Source organism: Vanrija pseudolonga, chromosome 5 (assembly GCF_020906515.1).
Source record: "Vanrija pseudolonga chromosome 5, complete sequence".
Taxonomy (NCBI): Eukaryota; Fungi; Basidiomycota; class Tremellomycetes; order Trichosporonales; family Trichosporonaceae; genus Vanrija; species Vanrija pseudolonga.
The window spans coordinates 180,284-205,072 of record NC_085853.1 but is presented as its reverse complement, the minus strand read 5'-3'; the positions used below and the strand labels follow the sequence as shown (position 1 = coordinate 205,072).

Below are 24,789 nucleotides of genomic sequence, written 5' to 3'. Positions count from 1 at the left end.
GTAATCAAGATTCCACCCACGCGTTTCATATGACGTTGTGCATGAGCCGCCAGGTGCCGCCTCTGCGGGATCAAAATAGCTCCCCGCAGCAGGCGACCTGGGTGCGCGTGCACTCACTCAACCGCCGTCGGACAACGTCAGCAGCGTCCAGTTGGCGCATCGGCATCTCGAGACGACCCACCTCGACGACGACGAGCAAGCATCGACGCGTACAACAACTAGACTCCTCGACGACAAACGACAGCATCAGCCCACGACTGACACGACCAAATACACCCCACGGCAACCTACATCTGCACTTAGGGCATCCTTCGGCAGGTTGTCGCTCCCTCTCCTGCCCACTCCCATCACATCCACCTGCCCACAATGGCCACGTCCATGCGCGGGTTGACCCAGGTGAGTTGGATCTCGAGGCGAGATGCATCAGCATCGAGCGGGAGTGTACCGGCGAGCCAGCGTGTAATGCAGGCTCGCAACTCGGCCACGCTCCGTTCCACCGCACAGCACTGACACCGCCAGTACATCTCGGACCTGCGAGCATGCCGAGTCCGTGAGCTCGAGGAGAAGCGGGTCAACCGTGAGATGGCCCACATCCGACAAAAGTTCAAGGATGGAAACCTCGACGGATACCAGAAGAAGAAGTACCTGTCCAAGGTCGTCTTCACCTACATCCTGGGCTACAACGTCGACGTCGGCCACATGGAGGCCGTCAACCTCGTCAGCAGCAACAAGTACAGCGAGAAGCAGATTGTGAGTGGCTGTGGGTTGTGCGAACTGACACACCCAGGGATACCTCGCCATCACGCTGTTGATGCACGAGAACTCGGACCTGGTACGACTGGTCATCAACTCGATCCGCAAGGACCTCGAGGACAACAACGAGGTGTTTAACTGTCTCGCGCTGCACGCCGTCGCCAACCTCGGCGGCAAGGAGATGGCCGAGTCATTAGTCGACAGCGTGTTCCGCTGCATGATCAGCGCGACGTCGACAACGTTTGTGAGGAAAAAGGCGGCCTTGACCCTCCTCCGTCTGTACCGCAAGCACCCTAGCGTCATCCCCGTCGACGAGTGGGCGGAGCGCGTGATCCCGCTCATCATGGAGCGCGACCAGGCCGTCGCGATGACTGTCACGAGCTTGATCACGGCTATGGCGCAGGACAACCTCGAGCTGTTCGCCCCGGCGTACCAGAAGGCTGTTGACCGGTTGGACAGGGTGGGTGCCTTGGCTGCAACGACGCTGACCCATCAGATTGTGTTCGACGCCGAAACACCAGCAACATATGTCTACTACAAGGTCCCCAACCCATGGCTCCAGATCAAGCTCCTCCGCCTCCTGCAGTACTACCCGCCACCAGATAACCCAGAGGTCATCGAGATGGTCAACGGTGTCCTCCAGGCCATCATTGACATGTCGCAAGAAACACCAAAAGTGAGCCCGCCGCCTTATTCCCTGCTAACGTTCAGAACGTTCAGCACAACAATGCCCAAAACTCGGTTCTCTTCGAGGCTATCAACCTTGCCATTCACATCGACCCCGAGTCGACCGTCGTATCGAACGCTGGCAAGCTCCTCGGCAAGTTCATCATGGCGCGCGAGACAAACGTGCGCTACCTCGGTCTCGACGCCATGGCCCACTTGGCTGCCTGCTCGACGTCCCTGGAGCCCGTCAAGCGCCACCAGCAGACCATTGTGCTGAGTCTCAAGGACCGCGATATCTCGGTCCGCCGCCGTGCCCTCGACCTCCTGTACTCAATGTGCGACACTAGCAACGCCAAGGAGATTGTCGGAGAGCTGGTCAGATACCTCCAGGTTGCCGACTACAACCTCCGTGAGGAGATGGTTCTCAAGATTGCCATCTTGACGGAGCGCTTTGCGACCGAGTACGAGTGGTACATCGACACCATCCTTCAGCTTATCTCGGCCGCCGGTGATCACGTCGGTGCCGAGGTCTGGTACCGCGTGGTCCAGCTCGTGACCAACAACGAAGACGTCCAACCGTATGCCTCGGCCGCGGTGTTCCACCACCTCCAGCAGCCGCAGTGCCACGAGGTCATGGTCAAGGTCGGAGGCTACATCCTAGGCGAGTATGGCCACTTGATCGCCAACGAGAACGGCTGCAGCCCTATCGAGCAGTTCCACGCTCTGCACTCCAAGATCAACATCTGCACGGCCCCAACTCGTGCCCTTCTCCTCACGACATACATCAAATGGGTCAACCTCTTCCCCGAGATCAAGGAGCACTTGGTCAACATCTTCCAGCGCTACACCCACGTTCTCGACGCCGAACTTCAGCAGCGCGCCTGCGAGTACCTTGCGCTTGCTACGCGTGACGACGATGACGAGCTCTTGCAAGCCGTTTGCGACGAGATGCCCATCTTCCCCGAGCGTGAATCGGCTCTCGTGAACCGTCTCCACAGTCGTGGAGAAAAAGCTTCGGACAAGCGTACCTGGGTCATTGGTGGTCAAGGAGAGAACAACAAGAGAACACTGGAGAGGTTTAAGAGCTTCCGCAAGGGCACTGTCGACTCGAACGACGACACGCCAGCGCCACCACCCAAGCCATACGTGCAACCAGCGCAGCCCGAGCCGCAGGCCACACTGCCTCCCGAGAGGCAAGCGACATTGACCGACGAGCCGCTCATGGGTGCTGTTTCGCCATCAGCTCAGCTCTCCGACGACATTCTCAACTCGTTGGCAGGACTGGACATGTCAGGGCAGACCGAGGGACAGGAGCGGCTGTTGGGCGGCAACGGCCCGGTTTCGGAGGAGCCCGACGCTATGACGCCAATCTCCCCAACCAGCCCCAACCCGCTCACTTTCCAGCACACTGCTACGCTCGGCGGCGTCGCTCCTGCCCTCCTTCAGCCGCTCACCGTGGCGCCCAACATTGACAAGTGGCTCGAGCGGCTCAGCTTCTCCAACGAAGGCGTGCTGTACGAGGACAAGCAGATCCAGATTGGCGTCAAGTCCGAGTACCATGGTTCGCGGGGCCGCATTGCGCTCTTTATCGGCAACAAGCTGTCTACCCCCTTCTCGTCCATCTCGGCACGCATCGAGAACCCCTCCGCCGAAGGCCTGGACATCAAGTTCCACGAGAACATTGTGTCGGAGATCAAGGGTGCCGCACAGATCCAGGAGATGATCCACGTCGAGTGCAAGGGCCCGTTCACCGAGCTCCCAGTCCTCCGCTTCACGTACCTCGCGGGTGGCTTCACGACACTCGTTCTCCACCTGCCCATCTTCCTCACGCGCTTCATCGAGGGCGTCAACCTCGACGCGGCGGCGTTCTTCGAGCGCTGGAAGATTATCGGCGGCCCGCCCCGCGAGGCGCAGCAGATCTTCCCCATCAAGCTGACCTCCGCTGGGGAGGTCGACCTCGAGCGCAACCGCCGTGTGCTGTCCGGCCAGCGGCTCACGCTGCTGCAGAATGTCGACCCCAACCCGTCCAACAATGTGCTCGCTGGTGTTCTCCACACCACCGGCGCAGGCAAGGTGTAAGTCGGCTTACCACTTGAGATTCGTCAGCTGACCCCGCAGTGGTATCCTCGGCCGTGTCGAGCCAAACAAGGACGCCAAGCTCTGTCGCCTCACCATCAGGAGTACCAACGAGGCCGTGTCCGCCGAGGTGCTCCGTCTCCTCTCCAAGCCGCTCAACGGCGAGCACTCTGCGTCGTTGTAGAGCAATACCCGCCCGACTGATCTAGCCAGCTCTATGCAGCAACTGTATACATGATACCCGGATGAACTGCATGACTCCCCCATCCTCGAATGCAATGCATAGTTGACCTGGGTCGAGTCTGTTCTACGTCTAAGATGCGGCCAGCGTGTGTGTATCAGCCGGCAGCGCGTCCCCCGCGCCGCTACTCTAAGAACAACAAGCTCCCTATCGCCACTGCTGCTGGTGCGGCGGCGGTGTGCCATATCCGCCCGGGGGCAAGATGCTCGACGGGACCGACGGAGGCGGAGGCGTGTACCAGTCTCCCGAGCCGTTGGTCGTCTGTCTCGTCGGCGTGCCCTGCTGGCTCGGTGGCTGAGGGAGCGGAGGTAGGCCAGACGCGCGCTTGGGAGGAAGCGGGGCTGGCGGCGTGTTCTCGACGCTCGGGGGCTGCGGTAGCGGGCTCGGCGTTCCTTGGCTGCCAATCGAGTGGAGGTAGGTCCGCCAGTCGCGGTTCGTCGTCTGGCCACCAACCGGCGGAAGGGGCGACGGCGCGCGCTGCCCACCGTTGATGCTGTTCCATCCGTCCGGTGCGGTAGTCGTTGGGCGGAAGTCGCTGCTCTGCTGTCCGTAGTACGGCGTGGGCGTGGCAGATGGGTTACCATAGTAAGGCTGTTGCGGCTGCTGCTGCTGCAGAGTGCTCCACGGCGCCTCGGAACTCGGAGCAGGCGGATTCGGCGCCGGGGGGTTCGGAGCGGGCGGATTGGGGCCCGGCGCTGGCGGGTTGTAGCTCAAGGGGGCCGCAGACACTGGCCGGGGAGGAGCCGCCGGCGGGTACGAGGCTTGTCTTGGCGGCGACTGTGGCCCTGCTGGCGGGTATGACGACTGGTGCACGGGGGCTGGCGGCTGCTGGTATCCCCCCTGGTATTGCTGGGGTGCAGGTGTCGGCTGCGGCGGTGGCCGCTGCTGGGCATACAGCTCGTCGGACGGATAGTATCCCACACCGGTGCGCGGAGGCGGCGGCGGCGCGCCAGACAGGGACGACTGGTGGGCATGATGCGGGGCCGGAGTCTGGGCCTGCTGAAGCGGCGGCGACTGCACGGGAGGCTGTTGCTGCTGCTGGGTCTGCATGTACCATGGGACATATGCTCCAGTTGTTGTGCTGGCGGTGGGAGCCGGGGGTGTGGAGTGCGCTTCTGACTGCGCCGCAAACGACTGCGGAGGCGGCTGGTGGGTCGCAGGGGGCGAATATGGCACATGTGCAGGCGGCGACTGTGAGCCAAACGAGTCTCTGTGTGGCGGCGGCTGCGGTGTTGGGGGATGCGGCGGCGGGTATGGGGGGTATTGCGACGGTGTCGTGGGCCGAGGGGCTTGGGGTGGCATGTGCGACGGGTACGTTCCAGGAGATGCTGCCAGAGGCGGGGGTGGGCCCTGCTGCTGCTGAAGCTGCTGAGCCGGTGGCGGCACTGGTGGGTAGTCCTGCCCAGGCTGCTGGTGCTGGCCGTACGCTGGCTGCTGCGGAGGGGGATACGATGACTGCGGTACAGGCTGCGGAGCAGGTGGAGTCTGGTACTGCCCGTACGACGAGTGTCTATTGTTCTGTGGCGGGGTGTACGGCGCCTGAGGTTGCTGGGCCGGTACGGTGCCATATGACGACAGGCGCTGCTGTGCTGGCGGCGGGTTGCTGTACGCTGGCTGCTGAGGTTGCGGGGGCTGTTGGGGAGCGTAGCCCTGCTGCTGCTGCTGTTGCTGCTGCTGATGGTAGTATGACTGGGGGCTGGTTGGTCTAGGAGCCTCCGACTGGCCAGTGTACTGCGACACGTGCTGCTGGCCGTACGAGTCGGTTCTCTGCGGAGCGACAGGCGGGGCCTGGGCGTACGAGCCAGGGACAGTTAAGCTGTTGGCATGTGGCCTGTGGTGCTGCAGCGGAGGCGACTGCACTGGCGGCGGACCGACGGCGGACAACGGCCTCGTAGGCATCGGCACAGCCGTGTTGGGTCGGTTGTCGACTGTGGGCCAGGCGCCACCGACGTCGCCAGCGCTGACGGGTCGCTGGACCGGGGCGTGGCCCTGCGGCTGATTGTTCTGGGGTAACATTGAAGACCACGGCGCCTGGGTTACGGCACCAGTGGCCACCGAGTGGCGGTGGTGGTGGCCTGCGCCGACGGTCGCCGGGGCGGGAGGGCCGCCAGGATGATTTTGGTACGAGTGGCCAAGCGACTGCCCAAGGTTCATGGACCCCATCTGGCCGGCGAGGAAGTCGTCCTGCGGCGCGTTCTGAAGCCGGCCAGGGGGGTAGTCTGGCTGACCTGCGATCGGGCCGCCGGTGGTTTGTCTCGGCGGGAGTCCCAGGTCGTGGAACGTGTTCGAGTGCGGGATGCCCCCGGCGTGGTGTTGAGTAATTGGGATGGGGCCGCTGGCGGAGTGGGGGATGCCCCCCGGCGCCGGCGATCCCGTTCGTCCTGGCTGCTGGCTGTAAGGTGGGATGTACAGGTTATAGCCTGACACGCTGGTCGTCATGCCCGGGCGGGGAGGTGTCGCGAGCGCCGCACCTGGCCCCGTGGCGGGCAGAATTCCCGGTCGCTGGACGTTGCGCTTGACGGGCGGAGCCTTCTGCAAAGTGTCAGTGTGGAGCCGTTGGTGAAACGCACATTGGAGTAGAACGTGAGCTCGAGATACAGCTCGCCGGCGTACTTGTCCTTGTACTTGAGCTCGTACCAGTCTGTTGCGTCAGTGGCTGCTGCACGGTACAGCTGCCAACTCACCATCGACTTCGCCCGATTTGAGCACATCGTCAATGGGGACGATACACTCGCCGACGAGTTCTGGTTCCTTTGGCGCGTCGGCGTAGCACTGGACCTTCATGGACCGGACGCCGCCGGCCTTCTTTGCGCCGGCGCGGCTCTTCTGTGCCATTGATTGAGGGGTGACCACGCCCTCTTCGGCCGGGAGGGGCGGCAGCGCCGCGTCCTTGCCTGCCAGCGACCCGTTCCTGCCCTTTACAGAGCCCGGATCAACACTGGCGGCGAGCAGGTCCTCGACGTCCTGCGAGATGACGAACCGCAGCTCCTCATCCCACTCGGGGTGTTGGCCACCGCTGCGGCCGTCAGCGAGATCCCCCGGGCTCAACCAGCCAGCGAGCCAGCCGCACGCGCCGCGCCCGCTTCTTCCAAATCTCGCCACAGCTTTACTCACCGCTTGATGGGCTTGGTCCGCCGTTTCTCCTCGCCCAGCGTGAGCGCGCAGTACGGGTCCTGCTTGCCGAAGCGCGACTTGTTGGGAAGGTTGCGCTGGGAGAGTCAGCTAAGCACATGCAAGCCAGCTTACCGCCCGCGCAACGACCACGATGAGCGTGCCCAGCACCTGCGGTTCGATCATGGCCGCCGCTTGGTTGCGATGGGCGTGGGCGAAAGGAGGCGGCTGGACGCTGCGTGAGTGTTGTTGTTGTGCGCGAGCGCGACGACGCTGCTAGAGACAAGCAGCTACAGGCGGCAGCAGCAGCTGATACAGCGGGTCCCCGGCGGCGTGACTGGGGTCAGAGGTGTTGTCGCTATCGCTAGTGCGAAATGTCGATCTACGAGGAGGTGTCGGAGTTGGTTTGGTGCGAAGGGGTCAAGTCAAGTGTGTGGGCAGGGAAGGGACAGCAGCGGCTCCTCTGGTGTTGGGACGCGCCGTGCGGTATGGGGTGGGGCCTGCTGTGTGGAGTGTGCGTGGTGGCTCGAGGTAGAAGAAGTACAAAGGGTGTGAGGGTGTGAGGGCTGTGGTGGCTGCAATGCGATGTCGTCGGAGGAGGCGAGTTGCGAGTGCGTGCTGTGCTGCTCCTGTCGTCGTCGTAGTTGATTGTGGTGTGTGACGCGTTCGTGGTGCTGCGGCTGCTGCTTGCTTGCTTTGAATTGGAGTCAGCTCGGCCTTGTTGGGGTTTGAAACGTCGATCCCTTTAACCAGCCAGCCACTTTTGACCCCGCAAAACTAAACAAGACCCCGGAATCGTGATAATACAAACTATTAGGGTGCGATTACAAACTAGCCCCTAATAGCATAGTCAGTCAATTCACGTCATTGTCCCCTCCCACGTTTCTCGACTGGGAAGACATAACGGGTATACATGTAACTCTCTCTCAGGACCCTATGATGCAGACACGTCAACAGCTCTCACACCCACCAGAGAGCATTATGCAAATTGATCAACACAGCGCGCGCGCCCCCCGACACTGACACTTCTGTAGTAGTGTGTGTACCGTATGTGGTGGCCGCGTTTTACAGCTCGGCATCGTCGTCGATCTGCGAAGGCTTGAGCATACCAGGCACACGAATGGCAGCCTGGCGCTCCTCGACAGCCTTGCGCTCGGCCTCGGCCTCCTTCTCGTCAATGTAGAGCTCGGCATTGTCACCAGAGAACTCCTTGAGCGAGATGAGGAAGTCGCGAAGAGTAAACTTGAACTTGACGGGGTCTGAAGAGTGGTCAAACATGAGGTTGACAAAGGCGTTGATCTGCGAGGGCTGCACGTGCGAGAACGCGTTCGACAGCAGGTTGGCAATGTACTGCTTGAGGAACACGGCGTTGGACGTGTTGGGGTCCGACACCTGCGACGAGTCGTACAATGGTGCCTGGACCTGGTTGGTCTCGACCAGAGAGATGAGACGGGCCAGCAGGATCGTCTGCATCTTGAAGCCGCTCTTGTGGTCGGCATCGGTGAGGACGTAGAAGACGTCGCCGAGGAGGCTGAGGAGGTACTGCTGATAGAACTGACCAGAGATCTCGGCTGAAGACGAAGCAAAGTTGTTAACAATCTCAAAGGCAATGCTTAAGCCCATGTCGGCAATGTCACGCATCGTGTGCTTGAAGGCCCAGACGACCGAGTCCATGACGAGCTTGAACTGCGCAGGCGGCAAGTCGAGCAGGGCAGGGAAGCAGGTAAGGTTGATCGCGCGGAGAAGCTTGAAGAAACCAACACGGTGCTCGGGGTACTCGGAGAAGTCCTTGTTGATCATGTCGAGCGTTGGCTCGAACACGGCGTCAAGAATGGGCGAGATCTGAGGGATAAGGAGCGAGCCGAGCTTGGACACAATGGTGGCCATGACGTTGAGCACCTCGGCGTCGCGGGCAGCAGGCACGTTGCGGTTGTAGTCGCCGAGAATGGCGTCAAGGAGACCGGGGATGAGGTTCTGGTTGACACCCTCGAGGTCCTCGGCCTTCTTGACGTACGTCTCGACAAGCTTGAGGATCTCCTTCTTGATTGTCCTCAATGAGCGGACCTTGGGGGTCTTGGTGGCAATGAGACCCTGGGTGGCGACCTGCTCGCTGATGATGCCGCTGACAGCCTTGTAGAGGCCAAGCATGTCGAGCCAGATGCGGCCCAGCTGGGGAAGGAAGAAGGAGCCAATCGACGTACATGCCGAGACGTTGGTCTTGAGAATGTTGGACATGATCTTGACGTTCTCAGTGTTGCTCAGGACGTCGACGTTGCTGGCGGCCTGCTGCATGAGGTTGTCCCACGCGTTGTTGGGCAGCTCCATGAGCTTCTCAATCAGCCTCTCCTGGGTCGGCTTGTTGGGCTGAGCCGAGATCATGTAGCCAACGGCCTCGTAGAAGGTGTGGACCTGCTGGGGCTGGAGGTCGACGGTGATGCGGTGGAGCGTGCGGAGGATCTCGTCAATGAACGGCTCGTGCTCGCCAGCCTGCTGTAAGACAAAGTGGCGACGGCACTTTTGGGCAATCTTGATGAACGTGTCGCAGGCCATGTCCTGCACACCCTCGTGGGTCTCGTGCATGAACTCGAAGAGCTTGTTGACGACCGTCTTGAGGAACTTCCAGTGCGCCTTGAGGAAACGAGGGTACTGGCCGACAATGTACATGATGTCCGAGGCACAGACAGCCTTGTTGTCCTTGCCGCGCTTCATCTCCGTAAGGCCAAGGAGGTCCTTGATGACGGTGACGAGGAAACGCTTCTCCGTTTCCTCGTTCATAGCACCGGATATTGAGCCAATAGCCCAGCACAAGGTGTTGAGGTTGTTCCACGACCACTCGGAACCGTCAATCTGCTTGGCGAGCTTGTCGGTCATGATCTGCTCCGTGTCGGCAACGTCCAAGTGGGTGAGGTAGACAAGAACCTCGCGCATGCTCTTGTAGAGCACAATGGTGTCGCTCTCCTTCATGAACTCGCGGACAATCTCTCCCTCGTCGTTCTCCACGATCAAGACCTCCTCGGGCTTGACCATCTTCTCGATCATGACGAGTCGCAGGTTGGACAGAATCTCGGCGTAGGCGTTCTTCCGCAATGGGACGCCACTCAAGGCGAGGCTCTGGGGGCCGTTGAGGCCGCCACCAAGGCCGCCGAGGTTGAGGTTCATGAGGGGGTTGATGTCGCCCATGGGGAGCTGCTGGATCTCCTCGTAGAGCTCGGCGACAAGCTTGGCCCAGTACTCGAGACAGATTTTGAAGACCTCACGGTCATCGACCGTGGAGATCTTGATGAGGTAGAGGTGGGCGTTGATGAGAAGCTCGTTGGATTCGGGCGTCTCGATCAGGCTGAGATGGGAGTGGAGGAAGTTGGTAAGGAAGAGGGCGAGGTTCTTGATGAGCTGCTGGTCCTCGTCATCTGATGAGGCGTACGCGGCCGCAAGATCGGTGCTGGGGGGAACCATGCGGTTGATGCTGGTCATGACAAGCTGGAAGAGGATGACAAACTTGGAGTTGTACTCTGGGCCGACGTTGAGACCACCAATCTCCGAGAGACACTTGAGGGTGACGTTGCGGAACTCGGGGACCTCCAAGAAGCGGGTGACAAGGAAGTCGATGATCTGCGTCTCGAAGATGTAGCCGAGCGGGATCCAGTTGAGGAAGCGGAGTAGTGTTTCCAGCGTGGCCTTGATCAGGCTGGGCTTGTTGGCCTTTTCGAGGACCTCGTTACACAAGGTGAAGATGTCGCCAAACTCGCCGCACATCGTCTGCTTGAGGGCCTTCGTCTTGGCCTGGGTCATCTGCTCGGCGGAGAAGTCGAAGATCTCTTCTGACAACAGCTTAAGGATGACCATGTTGTTCTCACACAGGGAGAGGTTGGTGCGCGACGACGCCGTGATCTCGGGGATGAACGAGGGCCAGTCCTTGGGCCAGGCCTGCTTCAGGATCTGATGGATGTTAGCGGGATCGGGGCACCTCGTAGGTCTCATACCTGGACGAGGACGAGGTTGAGCTTGTTGAGATAGCTCTTCTCCCTGCGCATACGCGTCTCATCACTGGACGTGTCGACAGTGACCTGGACGATAAAGTTGCGGATGCCCTGCTGCTGCTCGGCAGGCAGAGCCTTCCAGCGCGTCTGAATGAGCTTCTCGAGGATCTGAAGACCGATGTACTGTGGAGCCGGAGATCAGCGGGATTCAAGCTTCGCACGGGGCGCCTTCCCCGCACCCACCTTGGTGTTCAGGTTGCTCGAGGTCTCGAGGATGGCAGGAACGCGCTGCCATGCATCTGGGTTCTCCTGGAACTGGGTGAGGACCTGCTGGGCCTGCTGTTGCTGAACACGGGTATCAGTGTCTGGATGACGAAGGCACGTGGCGTCCTTGAAACGGGTGCTCACCTGCGCGCCGACGCCAGTGTAGAAGGTCTGCACAACCTGATCAAGCAGGCTGAAGAGTCATGTTAGTCACCACTAAGGACACGCCGCCAGCACAAACTCACTTGACGTCGACATCCTTGGAGAAGTCGAGGACAGCCTGGGCGCGCGACATGTCAGCATTCTAGCCACCTAGCAGCACTAGCCACGAGCCACTCGGCAATGGCGCCGGTTGGCCGAGTGATCGCGTGCAACTCACGTCCATCGTTCCAATAGGGTAGTCTTGTAGTGCTCTTGCGATTGTTGTGGAATGGAGCTAGGCCAACGCACTGAGTGGCGTAAATGAAGGTGGTCAGCGAGTGTGTGGGACGGCGCACGAGGCGACGTTGATTGAGCTCGGCGCGGGACCGCTACTCACAGTTTAAACAGAGATTGCGCTGTCAAGAGTGTACAGTTGACGCCGCTGAATGTGCCAGTCAAGTGTACCAGAGTGAGAGCTTTAGGAAGGTTGGTTGATGCGAGTGTGTAATGTTGTTGTGTAGCGAGTGGGTTGGTGGTGATGTAGCGTGTGTGTCAGTCAGTCATCGAGGACCACACAGGCACTGACTGCAGCTGCCAGGCGGCCCGCCACCCAGCCGTCCTTTCGGCGTTTGCGGTCATAGCCACGTGGCGCCCTCTTTGCCACCCAGTGTTATCAACCATCTCGATCACTGTGGAGATTTCAGACATTTCGTCACTCGACCTCTTCGTTCAACTCGCATCTCGCATCTCGGCGTCCCAACCATGGCAGCCGAATCAAACAGCCAGACGCCATCAGCATCAGAAGACTTTTACGATGTCCCGGCAGACTACAAGCCCTATGTGCCCGTCGCAAAACGGAGGGCACAAATGCTCGAAAAGCTTGGATCAACACGCCAGTCCAAGAAGATCAAGACGGCAGAAGAGGAGGAGCGAGAGAAGAAGGACGCACAAAAGGAGTTAGAGGATGCGGAAGAGAAGAGGAAGGAGACGGCCAGGCGGGAACGCACCTTGTTGCAAGAGGCCCAGGAGGTCAAGCGACAAAAGGAGCTCGAAGGTAGGTGACTGTCGAAGGTAGCACCTGACTAACATACAGATGCCGGCAAGAATGCTGCTGAGAAGGAGGCTGAGAAGGAGGCAGAGCTTCTGGCACAGATGGAGCGCGCTCAGAAGAAGCTCGCCGGTGCACAGGAGCTCGCCTCCGGGACCGTCTACACTGAGAGCATGAAGACGTCGTGGCGTCCACCGTCGTACATCCGCAACCTGTCCAGAGAGGAACAGCAGGAGATCAGGGATAAGCACGCTATTATTATTGAAGGGGATGACCTTCCTCCAGCTATTGGGCACTTTGCGGTGAGTTAGAGGGTTAGCGATCTTGAGGTGGTGCTGACAGTCAAAGGACATGAAGCTGCCGAAGCCGCTTCTCAACTATCTGAAGGCCAAGGGTATCAAGCAGCCAACGCCTATCCAGATCCAAGGCATCCCTACTGCGTGAGTACAGGTGTTTTGTCTCCATACTGACTTGGGCAGGTTCTCCGGACGAGACATGATTGGCATCGCGTTCACTGGATCCGGCAAGACCCTCACCTTTACCCTTCCGGCAATCATGCAGTCGCTGGAGATGGAGGCCAGGGTTCCCTTCGTCCGAGGAGAGGGGCCTGTCGGCCTCATCATCTGTCCGTCGCGTGAGCTCGCACGGCAGACGTACGAAGGATGCGTCGCCATGTGCAACGCGCTGAAAGAGGGCGGCGAGTACCCCGAGGTCCGCTCTCTGCTCTGCATTGGCGGCATCAACATGGCAGAACAAGCAGACGTCCTCAACCGCGGCGTCCACATTGTTGTCGCAACACCTGGCCGACTCATCGACATGCTCGAGAAGGGCAGGTTGAATGCCGACAACTGCAAGTACCTGTGCATGGACGAGGCCGACCGCATGATCGACATGGGATTCGAGGAGGACGTGCGTAGTATTATGTCGCACTTTAAGCACCAGCGCCAGACGCTGCTGTTTTCGGCTACGATGCCCCGCAAGATCCAGGACTTTGCGCAGCAGTCACTCATCAACCCCATCCTTGTCAATGTTGGTCGAGCTGGTGCCGCCAACATGGACGTCATTCAAGAGGTCGAATACGTCAAGCAGGAGGCCAAGATGGTGTATCTCCTCGAGTGTCTCCAGAAAACGCCTCCCCCGGTCATCATTTTCAGCGATAACAAGAACGAGGTGGACGACATTCAAGAGTATCTTCTGCTCAAGGGTGTCGAAGCGGTTGCTATCCATGGCAGCAAGAGTCAGGATGAGCGTGAGTATGCGATCCGCTCTTTCAAGACTGGCGCCAAGGACGTCATGGTGGCGTCTGGCGTTGCGTCCAAGGGACTCGACTTCAACGAGATCCAACACGTCATCGTTTACTCCATGCCCAAGGAGATTGAAGACTATGTGCACGAGATTGGTCGTACCGGTCGCTCGGGCAAGACGGGTATCGCGACAACCTTTGTCAACATGAACACGCAAGAGCAGACGCTTTTGGATCTCAAGTATTTGCTCATGGAGGCGAAGCAGAAGTGAGTTGAGCCGCTTGTGGAAACATACTGACAAATTCTCAGGATCCCAGAGTTTCTGCTTTCGATTGATGACCCACGCGCTGCTCAAGGCGGTGTGCTGAAGGGCTGTCCTATCTGTGGCGGTCTGGGTCACGGCCTGTCGGACTGTCCCAAGCTCGAGGAGGAGACTCGTCGTCGGCAGGCTGCCAACAATCGCTACGACGATGGAGGATACTAGAGGGAATAGAGGGAATCGTGTGCATAGGCGCCACGAAGTTGTTGTATCAACTGTTGTAAACCCAACCAAGCATGGCATTGATTGCATTCGCATTCGGGGGGCGAGTGAGAGTCTAAATGTAGCACATTGAGGTGTCGGGCCTCGACCAATGCGGCTTCGGGAATAGATGCAGAGTGGTTGCACGTGCCGGGCTGACTGCCATTAAATTCAGGCAGCAAGGTGCATTCCGCGATCCGCAAATCCTCCAGCCTCGAAGCGAGCGAGCGAGCACTCGGCGACGACCACTTGCCACCACTGGACAGGTCTCTTCACTCCATCTACACAATCTCTCTCATTCGATAGAATCGTCACAATATCATAATCATAGCATATCGCATATCGCCTCATTCACATCCACAGCGACGACCCTAGAGCTCTTCTTACACTCGATGGACCTGGCCGCTGCGTGAACCAACTCCCAGCGCCAATTCTTGTGGTCCCTCCCACTCCACACCACCTTCTACGGCCCATATCCCCTTAACCCATCTCACCGTATAAAATGTCACCAACGCAGCAACCCACCTCGCCGCGCCAGATCCAGGTCGACGTCGGCTCGCCGACCCACCCGCGCGCCATGTCGAACACCTCGTCGTCCCGCTCGCCGGTCAACGCGCTTGGCGGTTCCGCACACCGCGGAAGCAGCGGCACGAGCTACCGCGACAACATTGACGTGCAGCGGCAGATGCAGCAGGACATTGACTCGGCCATGAGCATGTGTAGGTAGCTTGGTGGCTTGTTGGTCGTGTGACATGTGTGGCTCACACACACCTATAGCAAGGGTACGCTCTGGATCCGTAGTCGAGGGTTCGCCGGCAATCATGCGCGCCGCCCGAGGCGGGTACTCTACCTCCCCGATCGAGGAGACGCCATTCGGCATGCTCAGCGACGCGGAGGAGCGCGAGATGGACCGCGCCCGCCACCAGGACCACGAAGGCAGCGACGACGGCCACTTTGGGGGGCACTACGGGCGCGAGCATGGCGGTGTGCCTCCGCTCGACTCAGCCGACAGCGTGAGCACATATCAGTCGAAGCGGGGGCGCGATACCGACTCGGACCGTGAGAGGCGATACCCCGACCATCCGGACCACCACTTTGCCGCATCGCCCGGAGGCATCCGCAGCCACTTTGACTTTGCGCCCATGGAGGAGTTTGCCGACACGGAGCGGGCGGCGATTGCCGCTGAGGACGGTGACGGGGGCGCTACGACGGGGCTCACACGCCGCCGGAGCACGGCGGTTGTGAGGCAGTCGTCTCATGGAGACCGACACGACTCGTCAGGCTCGGCGAGCAGCACGGCACACCGCGACGGTAGCACCGAGAACGTGTTACCCAAGCCGCACGAGCTCGAGCGCACAATGACGGCGAGCGCATTTGGCGACGACACGGACCCGGATGCGGGCGCCTTTTCTCCCAAGGAGGACGCCGAGTCGCCTGCGCAGACCAACTTCCACCGCCGTCGCGCACGCAAGGCGTCGTCGCAGAACCAGGCAGCCCGTCGTGGCGGCAAGCTCGCGCTGTTCGAAAGCTTTGGCGGTGGTGGCGAGGACGACGCCGTGGGCGGCGTGCTCAAGGCGCCGAGACAGGGCAAGCAGCCCCCCGCGGAGCAGCCGCCACCCTTTGTGTCGTACTCTGACGCACCGCCGGGTCATGACCGCCCGTACCGCTTCTCGTTCTACTCGAACGCGCTACCCGTTACGATCCACGCGCGCACGCTCGCCGAGCTGCCGGCTGATGGCCAGTCGTTTGAGGACCTGTTCAAGGGGCGGAATGGGGCGGCCGGCGCTCCCATGTCGCGCAACGACACAAACCAGACTGCGCCCAAGTCTGCCGCTGGCACGCCGACAAACGAGCCGAGCCTGCTGAGCTTGCATGCGCCAAAGAACCCCCCAAACATCCACAGCTTGGCCCTCGCCAATGCCAACAAGGGTGCCGCGCCGCCGTACCCTGGTGGACCTGGGGGCCCGGCTGTCACCGCCGAGGAGGACCCCGAGGCGTTCACCTGGTGGCTGGACGTGCTGTCGCCCACCGACGACGAGATGCGCATGTTGTCAAAAGTCTTCGGCATCCACCCCCTCACAACTGAAGACATTCTGCTCGAGGAAACGCGCGAAAAGATTGAACTGTTCCGCAACTACTACCTCGTGTGTTTCCGCTCGTTCGACCAGGACCCGTACTCGCAGACCTACCTCGAGCCGCTCAACATGTACATCATCGTGTTCCGCGAGGGCACGCTGTCGTTCCACTTCCGCGCCACGCCACACCCGCAGAACGTGCGCCGCCGCATCAAGCACCTCAAGGACTACATCTCTGTCACGTCCGACTGGATCTCGTACGCGCTCATCGACGACATTACCGACGCGTTCGGCCCGCTCATCCAGTCGATCGAGTACGAGGTCGACTCTATCGACGAGCTCGTGCTCATCCTCAAGGAGGCCGAGCAGACGGACATGCTGCGGCGCATCGGCACGTGCCGCAAAAAGGTCATGGGCCTGCTTCGTCTCATGGGCTCCAAGGCCGATGTCGTCAAGGGACTCGCCAAGCGATGCAACGAGAACTGGCTCGTCGCGCCCAAATCCGATATTGGCCTGTATCTCTCCGATATCCAGGACCACTTGATCACCATGACGTCCAACTTGAACCACTACGAGAAGATTCTCTCGCGCTCGCACTCAAACTACCTCGCGCAGATCTCGATCGAGATGACCGACGCCAACAACCAGATCAACGACGTGCTGTCCAAGCTCACGGCGCTGGGTACCGTGCTCATCCCGATGAACCTGGTCACGGGTCTGTGGGGTATGAACGTCCACGTCCCTGGACAGGACATTGAGGAGGGGTACGTGTGGTTTGGGTCCATCCTGGGCTGTCTGGCATTGTTTGCCATCCTCGGCGCGTGGGGCACGTACAAGTGCTTTGTGCGGTAATAGATGTGTGAGTGAGCGAGCCGCGGAGCGGCGAGCGAGCGAGGAGAGTGGGCACGAACGGCGCAGCTGCGAGATAGATGTGTGTATTTGTATGGTGCATGTGTGTCGAACGAGCGGCGCGGCGAAGCGGCGGAGCCGCGAGGCGCGAGTGAGCAAGGTTGGAGAGCACGAGCGGCGGAGCCGCGAGGGGAGTGCGGGTGCGGACGCACGAGCGGCGCAGCGGCGAGTGGAACATGGGGCTGTGAGGGGAGTACTGGTGCAGTAGGCGCCGAGCTGGCTTGGCCTCGGCTGCGACGTGCTGCGACGTGCCTACAACAGCTGTAGCCACAGCTCGTCGGCCGACGAGACATCAAAACAACAACGTGCCGTCGTCACTTTGGCTCGGAAAAGCCCGACCGACCGCAGCCGCCCATCGGCTCGGCCGGCACCCGGCGAGGTCGCCGCCGCCGGACGTCATCGTCACTGCGAGCGACTCATCAGCACGTCAGAGTCTCACCAACGACGATACTGCTACTGCGGCGGACACTGCAAGCGCGAGGCAGTACATAAGGCAAGGCAAGCCCACCCCGCCGACGACGACGACACCAATAACCCAACCCTTACGACTTACGACGATGACAGCCCCTCGCGCAGTGTCCGCCGCTGGTAGGTCCCTCCTCCTCCTACGCCCCCCTTTGCGCGTCGCCCGCGCACACCATCACCCCCAGCAGCGCGCTTTCGCCACGTCGCTCACCCGCCGCTCTGATACCCCAGACCCGCGCGGAGTGACCCAGTACACGCTCAACGCGGACGGCAGCGTGCAGCACCGGCAGATCGGCACGCGGCTGGACGTGCCGCTGAGCAAGGAGCAAGCGGGAGACGAGCCGCGTGAGTGCGGCGAGCGCGAGCGAGCAGAGGGCACGGCACGCAGTGCTCGCCGCGCGGCGCTCAGCCCAGGCCGAGCAGCGCAAGCTGACACCCGCCCGCAGACCTCACAGCCGCCGGCGTCGACGCGTACCTCACCTCCAAGCTAGCACACCCCGACTACGCGTCCGACCCTGCCCTCCTCCGTGGCCTTGCGCGCGCCGACGAGGCCGGGCTGCCCAAGATTGCTGTCACGCCGCAGCTGGGCCAGTTTCTCGCCGTGTTGACTAAGGCTGTCAAGGCTGAGCGCGTGCTGGAGATTGGGACGTTGGGGGGGTGAGTCTGCTCGAGGGCACGAGCGCAGCGAGTGCGCGAGAACGCGAGGGTGGAACTGGCTGTCGATTGCAGCCGTCTCGACGACGCTCGCTCTCTCTCTCGCTCACTCGCGACTGACAAGGCATGCTGGCTCGCTCGCTGACGCTCGCTCGCGCTCGCAGCTACTCGACCGCCTTCTTCGCCAAAGCCCTCCCGCGCACCGGCCAGATCGACACGATCGAGTACTCGCCCCAACACGCAAAGGTCGCCCAGGCCAACTTCCTCGACCTCGACCTGTTCCCCTTCCCGACGGTGCATGTCGGGCCGGCGCTCGACATCCTCCGCGACCCCGCGGGGCCGTTTGCCGCGCCCCCTGGGGAAATCGACCCGGGGTACGACGTCGTGTTTGTCGACGCGGACAAGGAGGCGTACTTTGATTACTTTGTCGAGGCGCTTCGGCTGACCAAGAGCGGCGGGGTTATTGTCTTTGACAATGCGATCCGGGGCGGGCGGTGAGTGGCGTGGTCGTGATGGTGTCTTTGACGACCGCGTCGACGCCGACATCGATAGGACGCCGCTGACTCCCCCAGCATCGCCGTGCCGGACGGCGCTGAAGTCCCCTCCGACGCCACTGGCCTCCGCAAGATCTTCGACTGGATCCAAGCCGACGCCGGCAAGACGGTGCTGTCGGCCGCCATCCAGACCGTCGGCGACAAGAACTGGGACGGCTTTGCGATCGTGTACAAGAACTAGCGCGGCGTCAAAGGAAGGAAGTACATACAACATGAAGTGGTGTCTATGTGGAGCGAGGCCGCTGCGCGCGGCCGTCTGTGCCACTTGGCCGCCACGCAGCGGCCTCTTCTGGCTGACGACGAGACTACTCGCCGGCCTCTTCTGTCTCTTCTGCCTCTTCTGTCTTCTCTTCGGCCTCGGTCTCGGCCTCGCTCTCCTCTGCCGCCTCAGTCGCCTTGCCCTTGCCTTTCCCCTTTCCTTTCTTCCCCCCTCCCCCTCCCCCTCCCCCTCCCCCGCCTCCCCCACCACCCCCTCCTTTCTCACCGCCAGAAGCCGATCCGGACGTGGTCGACGTGCTCGCCTGGCCGGGGCCGTACCCCGTCCAACCGGCGTCGTTGAGCTTGCTCGTGTCGATGCCGCCCTTCGCCGCGTCCCACTTGAACCCGATCTTCTCGTACTCCTCCGCCGCCGGGAGCAGCGGATAATGCACCGCCGTGAGGTGGCCCGCCCACTCGGCGTGCCGCTTCGCCATCAGCTCGGCATGCGGCGGCTGCCACACGAGCGGGCGGAGCCACGGCGCGGCATAGACGTCGGGCTCGGGCGGCGGCGCGTGCTTGCCCGTCAGGATGGTCGTGTACTCTGGGTAGTAGGACTCGGCTGGCGGCGGCGTAGGCGGTGTGGGCTTCAGTGCCGGCGGAGGAGGTGGAGGCTTCGCCGCGGCCTTGCGTTTGAGGAGTCTCTTGAGCGCGCTTGGCTTGGGCGGCGGGGGCACGGGTGGTGGCGCTGCCTCGTCAATCTCGGAGAAGCGCACCTTTCGCAGCCGGCCAGCGTCGGCCGGCACGGGGAGGGTCTTGGTCCGCCGCTTGCCCCAGGATATGTTGAAGCAGCCTGCCGAGGGGGGAGGCGCGGGGGACGGCGATCGCCGGTAGTTGATGTCGAGGTCGAGCGTAGGGCTAGGGCTGCTGCCGCCTCTGCCTCGTATCGCCATGTTGGAGGCGCGCAAGGCGTCGTACGTACTCGAGGGTTTGGGGTCGCGCGGGACTTGAAACGCGGGGTGTTGGGAGGTGGGCTTGGAGCAGTGGGTGAGTGAGTTGATCAGTTGGGGTGGTGGAGATTGTGGAGACAATGTTTGTGTCGTTGCAGGGAACGAGCGTGGGCGGGGGTGCGTGGATGCGTGCATGCGTGTCAGCGTGTCAGTGCTCGACGTGGTTGATGGCCTCGCCGTCGTTCACGAGGTGGTCTGTGCTGACTGACACGACGCGCTCCATTGTACAGCCCCAGCACGGGCCACCCCCTGGCAGAACTGCTATCATTGCCTGCCCATCACATCGCCCACCAATATCACTTCCCCCCCCCCCCTTCCCCTGCCCGAAGTCTTCTTTCCAGTCCAGCCCGGTCCAGCCATGTACGTACGTAGGCATAGTACGCATACGCATAATGCGCGCATCAATAAAAATGTTACGTAGTGGTGCCGCGGAGACAGCAGCAGCAACTCCTGGATGGGAAGCCTGCCGCGCCGCCGCGCCGGGCCAGTCGCGTCGACGACGCGTTTCAGTGCCGCGCCAACGACGGCGTCTGGTGGTGCGTCTGCGCCTGAAACGTGACGATGGCTCGTTCCTGCGCGATATTGCTCGCCCAGGACAAGCGTCAGGACGGCCCAGGACCCGGGCATAACTTTCCCCGCCATGCTACCGCCGCGGGCACATTGACGCCTGGCGGGAACAGCGGCTGCGGGTTCCACATATCCACATTCCACCCGCCCGCCGAGCCGCCCTTTGTTGCTTTCTTGCTCCCCTCCCCCCCCCCCTTGTGTTCCGGCCCGCGACGCCTCTTGTCCTGCCTGCCTGCCCTAGCCCACTCGAACGACTATACCTCCTGCCCATCCTTCTTCGTCGTACTCTCTCTTCGACAAGCTCACCCCTCGCCGTCGACGCCGCCGCAGGCCGGTGACTGACTCGCGGTCATGCTACTGCGCGATGGAGCACAAATATCTCTCGACCACCTCGAGACAAAGCTGCCCATGCTCACTCGCTTTCCACTGACTTTTTTGTCCTTGACTTTGACGCCACGATGGTCAGTGCCAAGTGCTAATTGACGCTCCCGAACGCAACAGTGTCGACACGCCACGGGCTCGACCAGCTTGACACCTGCAACGCCAAGCGACGCCCCCGACGACGCACAAGCCACTACTCGCAACAACGCGCGACACGATCTCAATCACAATACCCGTCGCAGCCAGCCAGCGCGCACGGGGCAGTAACATTGTTGCACTTGCCTCGCTGGGCTCTGGCTCAGGTCGCCTGCTCTCTCTCCGCTCAGGTGCATGCACAGTAGTGGCCTAGCGCCGCGCCTCAGACGCCGACTGCCTGCCTACTGCGGCCAAGCTCGTCGCAGCCACCCTTGACACCACACGACCACACGCTGGCCACCCACCGCGCCCGCCGCCGCCGCCGCCGCCGCCATGAGCTACGACCTCTTCTCAGTCTATGACCCTCCGGTCCAGATTGTCCCTGTACACGACTACGACGGTACGGCACAGCATCAGCCTCAGCAAGCTGCTCGGCGCGACAGTGTGCGCTCGACCCACTCGGACGTCTATTCCAACGCTCCTTCCTCACCCTCGTTTACCTTGACCCAGCGTACAAACTGGTCGGCACCCCATCTCGCACTGGCCCCCTATCAGCACCAGCATCAGCAGCACCCTTCACCCTCCCATCCTGGTCCATCTGGCCCATCTGGCCCATCCCCCTCTTACACATCTCCACACCTCGACCGCAGCGCAGAGCGCAGCACACCACACTACGGCACTCGAGCCGATACCTACAATCGTTCACATCTGTCAACCGTCAACCACCACTACGAGCCACCATCACCATCACACCCACAACCAGTCATGTCCCAGATCTACCCACCACAAGGACGGTCACCAGTGTCCCAGCCACAGCTCCAGGCGTCCCCGAGCTACCACTCCCACGACCCCCACTACGACCAAGGGTACGACAACCACGGAGGAGGTCGGTCCGCCAACACGTATCCGAACACGCCGCCTGACGAGCCCGATTACACAGACTACACCGCAGGGTACCATGGCAACGACTTTGCAGACGACTACAAGTCCTACGACTCGCACACCCACCTCCCGGGCGCCGCGGCCAAGGAGTATGATGTCGGCGCCATCGTTCCTTCGCAAGGCTACAACAACACCCCTGCCCCCACGGGCAGCCTGTACGGTGTCAACACGTACCCTCCATCGCCAATGATGGGCGGAGGCCAGCTGCCGGCCAGCCCGGGATTCTCCGGCTCATCTCACTGGCACGCTGCCCGCGAGAACCTCCTGGCCCGCCGTGTTGTCAAGCAGATCCCCCTGTTCAATGGCAACCTTGTCATGGACGTGCCCGTGCCCCGGCCCGTTATCCCAACCAGCACTGGTGCGGTTGGCGCCGAGCCGGGCGAGATGGAGAAGATGCGCTACTCTGCGGCCACATGTGACCCGGACGACTTTCTCAGACGCAAGTTCAACCTCAGGCCGTACCTGTATGGTCGACGCACTGAGCTCTTTGTAGGTGCCTGGAGTATGTGTTGCCTAACTTTCGCAGGTTGTCATGACAATGTACAACGAAGACGGTCACCTATTCCTCAGAACCCTCAACGCCGTCATCAAAAACATCAATCATCTCAACTCGCGTACGCGTTCCAAGACCTGGGGCGTCGGTGCCTGGAAGAAGGTTGTCGTGTGTATTGTGGCGGACGGTCGCAAGGTCTGTGACACGCGTGTCCTCAAGATCCTGCAGCTCATGGGTGTTTACGCCGAGGGTGTCGCCAAGGACACTGTTGCAGGCAAAGAGGTGCAGGCGCACATCTTCGAGTACACGTCGCAGATCATCGTCTCAGACACTGGCGAGGTCGGATTCGGCGGTACCCCGGTCCAGTACATCTTCTGTCTCAAGGAGGCCAACAAGAAGAAGCTCAACAGTCACCGTTGGTTCTTCAAGTGAGTGTGGCAGTCGTTGATTTTCACTGACCCTCAGCGCCTTTGGCCCCCAGATCAAACCCAACGTCTGTATTCTGCTCGACGTGGGTACCAAGCCCAGTGGAACCAGTCTCTACGACCTGTACAAGGTCTTTGAGAAGCACAAGAACGTTGGCGGCGCCTGTGGCGAGATCTACGCCGATACTGGGAAATGGGGCAGATACCTTCTCAACCCTCTCGTCGCCGGCCAAAACTTTGAGTACAAAATGTCCAACACTCTCGACAAGCCCTTTGAGTCGGTGTTTGGTCTCATTTCAGTGTTGCCCGGTGCCTTCTCTGCGTACCGCTACGCGGCCGTGTGCAACCACCCCGACGGTACCGGCCCCCTCGCCTCGTACTTCCACGGAGAGCTCATGAACCTGCCCGGCGCTCCCCCAGCGTCCATCTTCGACAGGAACAAGTTCTTGGCAGAGGATCGTATCCTCGCCTTTGAGATTGTCACCAAGAAGAACGCCAAGTGGCGCCTGCAATACGTCAAGTCGGCCAAGGCGTCCACCGACGTGCCTGCACGCGTACCAGAGTTCATCTCGCAGCGTCGTCGTTGGCTCAACGGTTCCATCTTTGCCTCCTTCTACGCCCTGTACTCGTTCTGGCGCATCTGGACGTCGGGACACAACATTATCCGCAAACTGGTTCTCCAATTCCTCACAATCTACAACCTCATCAACCTCATCTTCAACTGGCTCTCCGTCTCCTCATTCTACCTCGCATTCTACTTCCTCATCGACTCGTCCATCTCGGGTGCCAAGGATCCCTTCGGCGGCGCCGGAAGCGAGATCTTCCAAATCTTCAACAAGGTCTACATTGGTATCATCTTCGTCGTCCTCATTTGTTCCCTCGGAAACCGTCCTCAAGGTGCAAACTTCATGTACACGTTGTGTATCCTACTGTTTGCCGCCTGTCAAGGTATCCTGCTATACTGTGCCGGTTGGACAGTATACCAGACAGTCCCTCACACGGCCGACGGATGGCGTGACTGGAGAGGACTCTTCTCGAACCGAACTTTCCTCTCCCTCGCAATGTCTCTTATGGTGGGTTCCTTCCTCGAGGTCCTTTCTAACCCACCAGGCAACGTACGGCCTCTACATCATCTCATCCCTCATGTACCTCGACCCATGGCACATGCTCACCTCGTTCATCCAGTACCTGTTCCTTCTCCCCTCCTACGTCAACATCCTGTTGATTTACGCCTTCTGCAACCTGCACGACGTGTCATGGGGTACCAAGGGTGATAACGGTAACAGCAAGGATCTTGGCCAGGCCAAGACGGTCAAGAAGAACGGCGAGGAGATGGCCGAGGTCGCCCTCCCTACACGCCAGGAGGATGTCGAGGCGCTCTGGCAGCAGGCTCGCTCCGAGATGCGTATCCCGCCCAAGGAGGTCAAGGAGAAGCGAAGCGCCGAGACCAAGCGCAGTGACTCGGACAGGAACTTCCGGTGGGTTCGAGATCCGTGGTCTTCAACTAACCCGCCAGTACAAACGTCGTGCTTCTCTTCCTCGGAAGCAATATGCTTGTTATCATGCTCTTCACCTCGAGCGCGTTCACCGACTGGCTCGGCAAGCACTTTGTCTCTGCCACAGAGTCGACGTTCAACCCTTATCTTGTGAGTTGGCTTCTGGTTCTCGCTTCTCAGCCACTGACACCCCCAGACTGCAATCTTCTACTCTGTGCTCTTCCTCTCAGTCATGCGCTTCATCGGCTGCCTGCTCTACCTCATCTTCCGCTTCTTCGGATTCTAAGCGGCCACCCACAACGTGTTACTACAGCGCTTGTGCAAGGACAAGCATATAATGTGTGCCCCGCTACACCCCCTACCCACGCCTCTCAGCATGATGACCATAGATAGATACCCATAGCCACAGCCCTGGACAATCCCACGAGTCGGAGTCGAACCACATAC

General features: G+C 60.8%; 8 protein-coding genes across 8 annotated transcripts; 5 read left to right on the top strand and 3 right to left on the bottom strand.

The window, feature by feature from the left end:
• Window positions 1-161: 161 nt before the first annotated feature.
• AP2A2 (AP-2 complex subunit alpha-2) lies at window positions 162-3,758 on the top strand. The gene is made up of 6 exons (XM_062773282.1): window positions 162-396; window positions 520-750; window positions 788-1,213; window positions 1,250-1,429; window positions 1,465-3,494; window positions 3,538-3,758. Exons 1-6 carry the CDS (start codon window positions 367-369, stop codon window positions 3,677-3,679), a joined length of 3,039 nt encoding a protein of 1,012 aa, XP_062629266.1. The 5' UTR covers window positions 162-366; the 3' UTR covers window positions 3,680-3,758.
• A 125-nt stretch (window positions 3,759-3,883) lies between these two features.
• Window positions 3,884-7,418, bottom strand: fic1 (Ingression protein fic1; the record flags this gene model as incomplete). Its single annotated transcript, XM_062773281.1, has 5 exons — window positions 6,983-7,418; window positions 6,851-6,945; window positions 6,421-6,752; window positions 6,307-6,377; window positions 3,884-6,268 (listed from the first exon to the last, which is right to left on the bottom strand). Exons 1-5 carry the CDS (start codon window positions 7,031-7,033, stop codon window positions 3,884-3,886), a joined length of 2,934 nt encoding a protein of 977 aa, XP_062629265.1. The 5' UTR covers window positions 7,034-7,418.
• Window positions 7,419-7,741: 323 nt separating this feature from the next.
• xpo1 (Exportin-1) lies at window positions 7,742-11,764 on the bottom strand. The gene is made up of 6 exons (XM_062773280.1): window positions 11,627-11,764; window positions 11,468-11,537; window positions 11,334-11,368; window positions 11,068-11,281; window positions 10,828-11,007; window positions 7,742-10,783 (listed from the first exon to the last, which is right to left on the bottom strand). Exons 2-6 carry the CDS (start codon window positions 11,471-11,473, stop codon window positions 7,913-7,915), a joined length of 3,306 nt encoding a protein of 1,101 aa, XP_062629264.1. The 5' UTR covers window positions 11,474-11,537; window positions 11,627-11,764; the 3' UTR covers window positions 7,742-7,912.
• Window positions 11,765-11,991: 227 nt separating this feature from the next.
• RH35 (DEAD-box ATP-dependent RNA helicase 35) lies at window positions 11,992-14,090 on the top strand (the record flags this gene model as incomplete). Its single annotated transcript, XM_062773279.1, has 5 exons — window positions 11,992-12,283; window positions 12,323-12,579; window positions 12,626-12,717; window positions 12,757-13,788; window positions 13,831-14,090. The coding sequence occupies 5 exons, from the start codon at window positions 11,992-11,994 to the stop codon at window positions 14,003-14,005; spliced, it is 1,848 nt and encodes a 615-aa protein (XP_062629263.1). The 3' UTR covers window positions 14,006-14,090.
• A 163-nt stretch (window positions 14,091-14,253) lies between these two features.
• SPAC17A2.14_1 (Putative metal ion transporter) lies at window positions 14,254-17,083 on the top strand. The gene is made up of 2 exons (XM_062773278.1): window positions 14,254-14,760; window positions 14,819-17,083. The coding sequence occupies exons 1-2, from the start codon at window positions 14,544-14,546 to the stop codon at window positions 16,966-16,968; spliced, it is 2,367 nt and encodes a 788-aa protein (XP_062629262.1). The 5' UTR covers window positions 14,254-14,543; the 3' UTR covers window positions 16,969-17,083.
• A 384-nt stretch (window positions 17,084-17,467) lies between these two features.
• Window positions 17,468-18,931, top strand: imqG (O-methyltransferase imqG). The gene is made up of 4 exons (XM_062773277.1): window positions 17,468-17,835; window positions 17,937-18,147; window positions 18,309-18,638; window positions 18,717-18,931. The coding sequence occupies exons 1-4, from the start codon at window positions 17,583-17,585 to the stop codon at window positions 18,877-18,879; spliced, it is 957 nt and encodes a 318-aa protein (XP_062629261.1). The 5' UTR covers window positions 17,468-17,582; the 3' UTR covers window positions 18,880-18,931.
• Window positions 18,932-19,003: 72 nt separating this feature from the next.
• Window positions 19,004-19,846, bottom strand: LOC62_05G006757 (uncharacterized protein; the record flags this gene model as incomplete). Its single annotated transcript, XM_062773276.1, has 1 exon — window positions 19,004-19,846. The coding sequence occupies one exon, from the start codon at window positions 19,844-19,846 to the stop codon at window positions 19,004-19,006; it is 843 nt and encodes a 280-aa protein (XP_062629260.1).
• A 1,473-nt stretch (window positions 19,847-21,319) lies between these two features.
• On the top strand, window positions 21,320-24,628 carry CHS2 (Chitin synthase 2; the record flags this gene model as incomplete). The annotated part of the gene is made up of 6 exons (XM_062773275.1): window positions 21,320-22,417; window positions 22,455-22,849; window positions 22,887-23,919; window positions 23,957-24,324; window positions 24,363-24,492; window positions 24,539-24,628. 6 exons carry the CDS (start codon window positions 21,320-21,322, stop codon window positions 24,626-24,628), a joined length of 3,114 nt encoding a protein of 1,037 aa, XP_062629259.1.
• Window positions 24,629-24,789: the final 161 nt, after the last annotated feature.

What these genes read in the sequence shown, in the direction of transcription:
- SPAC17A2.14_1 (XM_062773278.1), top strand. Translation starts at nt 14,544, where the DNA reads ATGTCACCAACGCAGCAACCCACCTCGCCGCGCCAGATCCAGGTCGAC. An exon ending in TGACTCGGCCATGAGCATGT is followed by an intron (nt 14,761 to 14,818) that starts GTAGGTAGCTTG and finishes ACACACCTATAG; the next exon opens with CAAGGGTACGCTCTGGATCC.
- imqG (XM_062773277.1), top strand. Translation starts at nt 17,583, where the DNA reads ATGACAGCCCCTCGCGCAGTGTCCGCCGCTGGTAGGTCCCTCCTCCTC. An exon ending in GCAAGCGGGAGACGAGCCGC is followed by an intron (nt 17,836 to 17,936) that starts GTGAGTGCGGCG and finishes ACCCGCCCGCAG; the next exon opens with ACCTCACAGCCGCCGGCGTC. An exon ending in AATGCGATCCGGGGCGGGCG is followed by an intron (nt 18,639 to 18,716) that starts GTGAGTGGCGTG and finishes TGACTCCCCCAG; the next exon opens with CATCGCCGTGCCGGACGGCG.
- xpo1 (XM_062773280.1), bottom strand. An exon ending in TCCAAGGATGTCGACGTCAA is followed by an intron (nt 11,282 to 11,333) that starts GTGAGTTTGTGC and finishes ATGACTCTTCAG; the next exon opens with CCTGCTTGATCAGGTTGTGC. An exon ending in TCAACCTCGTCCTCGTCCAG is followed by an intron (nt 10,784 to 10,827) that starts GTATGAGACCTA and finishes AACATCCATCAG; the next exon opens with ATCCTGAAGCAGGCCTGGCC.
- AP2A2 (XM_062773282.1), top strand. Translation starts at nt 367, where the DNA reads ATGGCCACGTCCATGCGCGGGTTGACCCAG. An exon ending in AGTACAGCGAGAAGCAGATT is followed by an intron (nt 751 to 787) that starts GTGAGTGGCTGT and finishes TGACACACCCAG; the next exon opens with GGATACCTCGCCATCACGCT. An exon ending in CTGTTGACCGGTTGGACAGG is followed by an intron (nt 1,214 to 1,249) that starts GTGGGTGCCTTG and finishes CTGACCCATCAG; the next exon opens with ATTGTGTTCGACGCCGAAAC.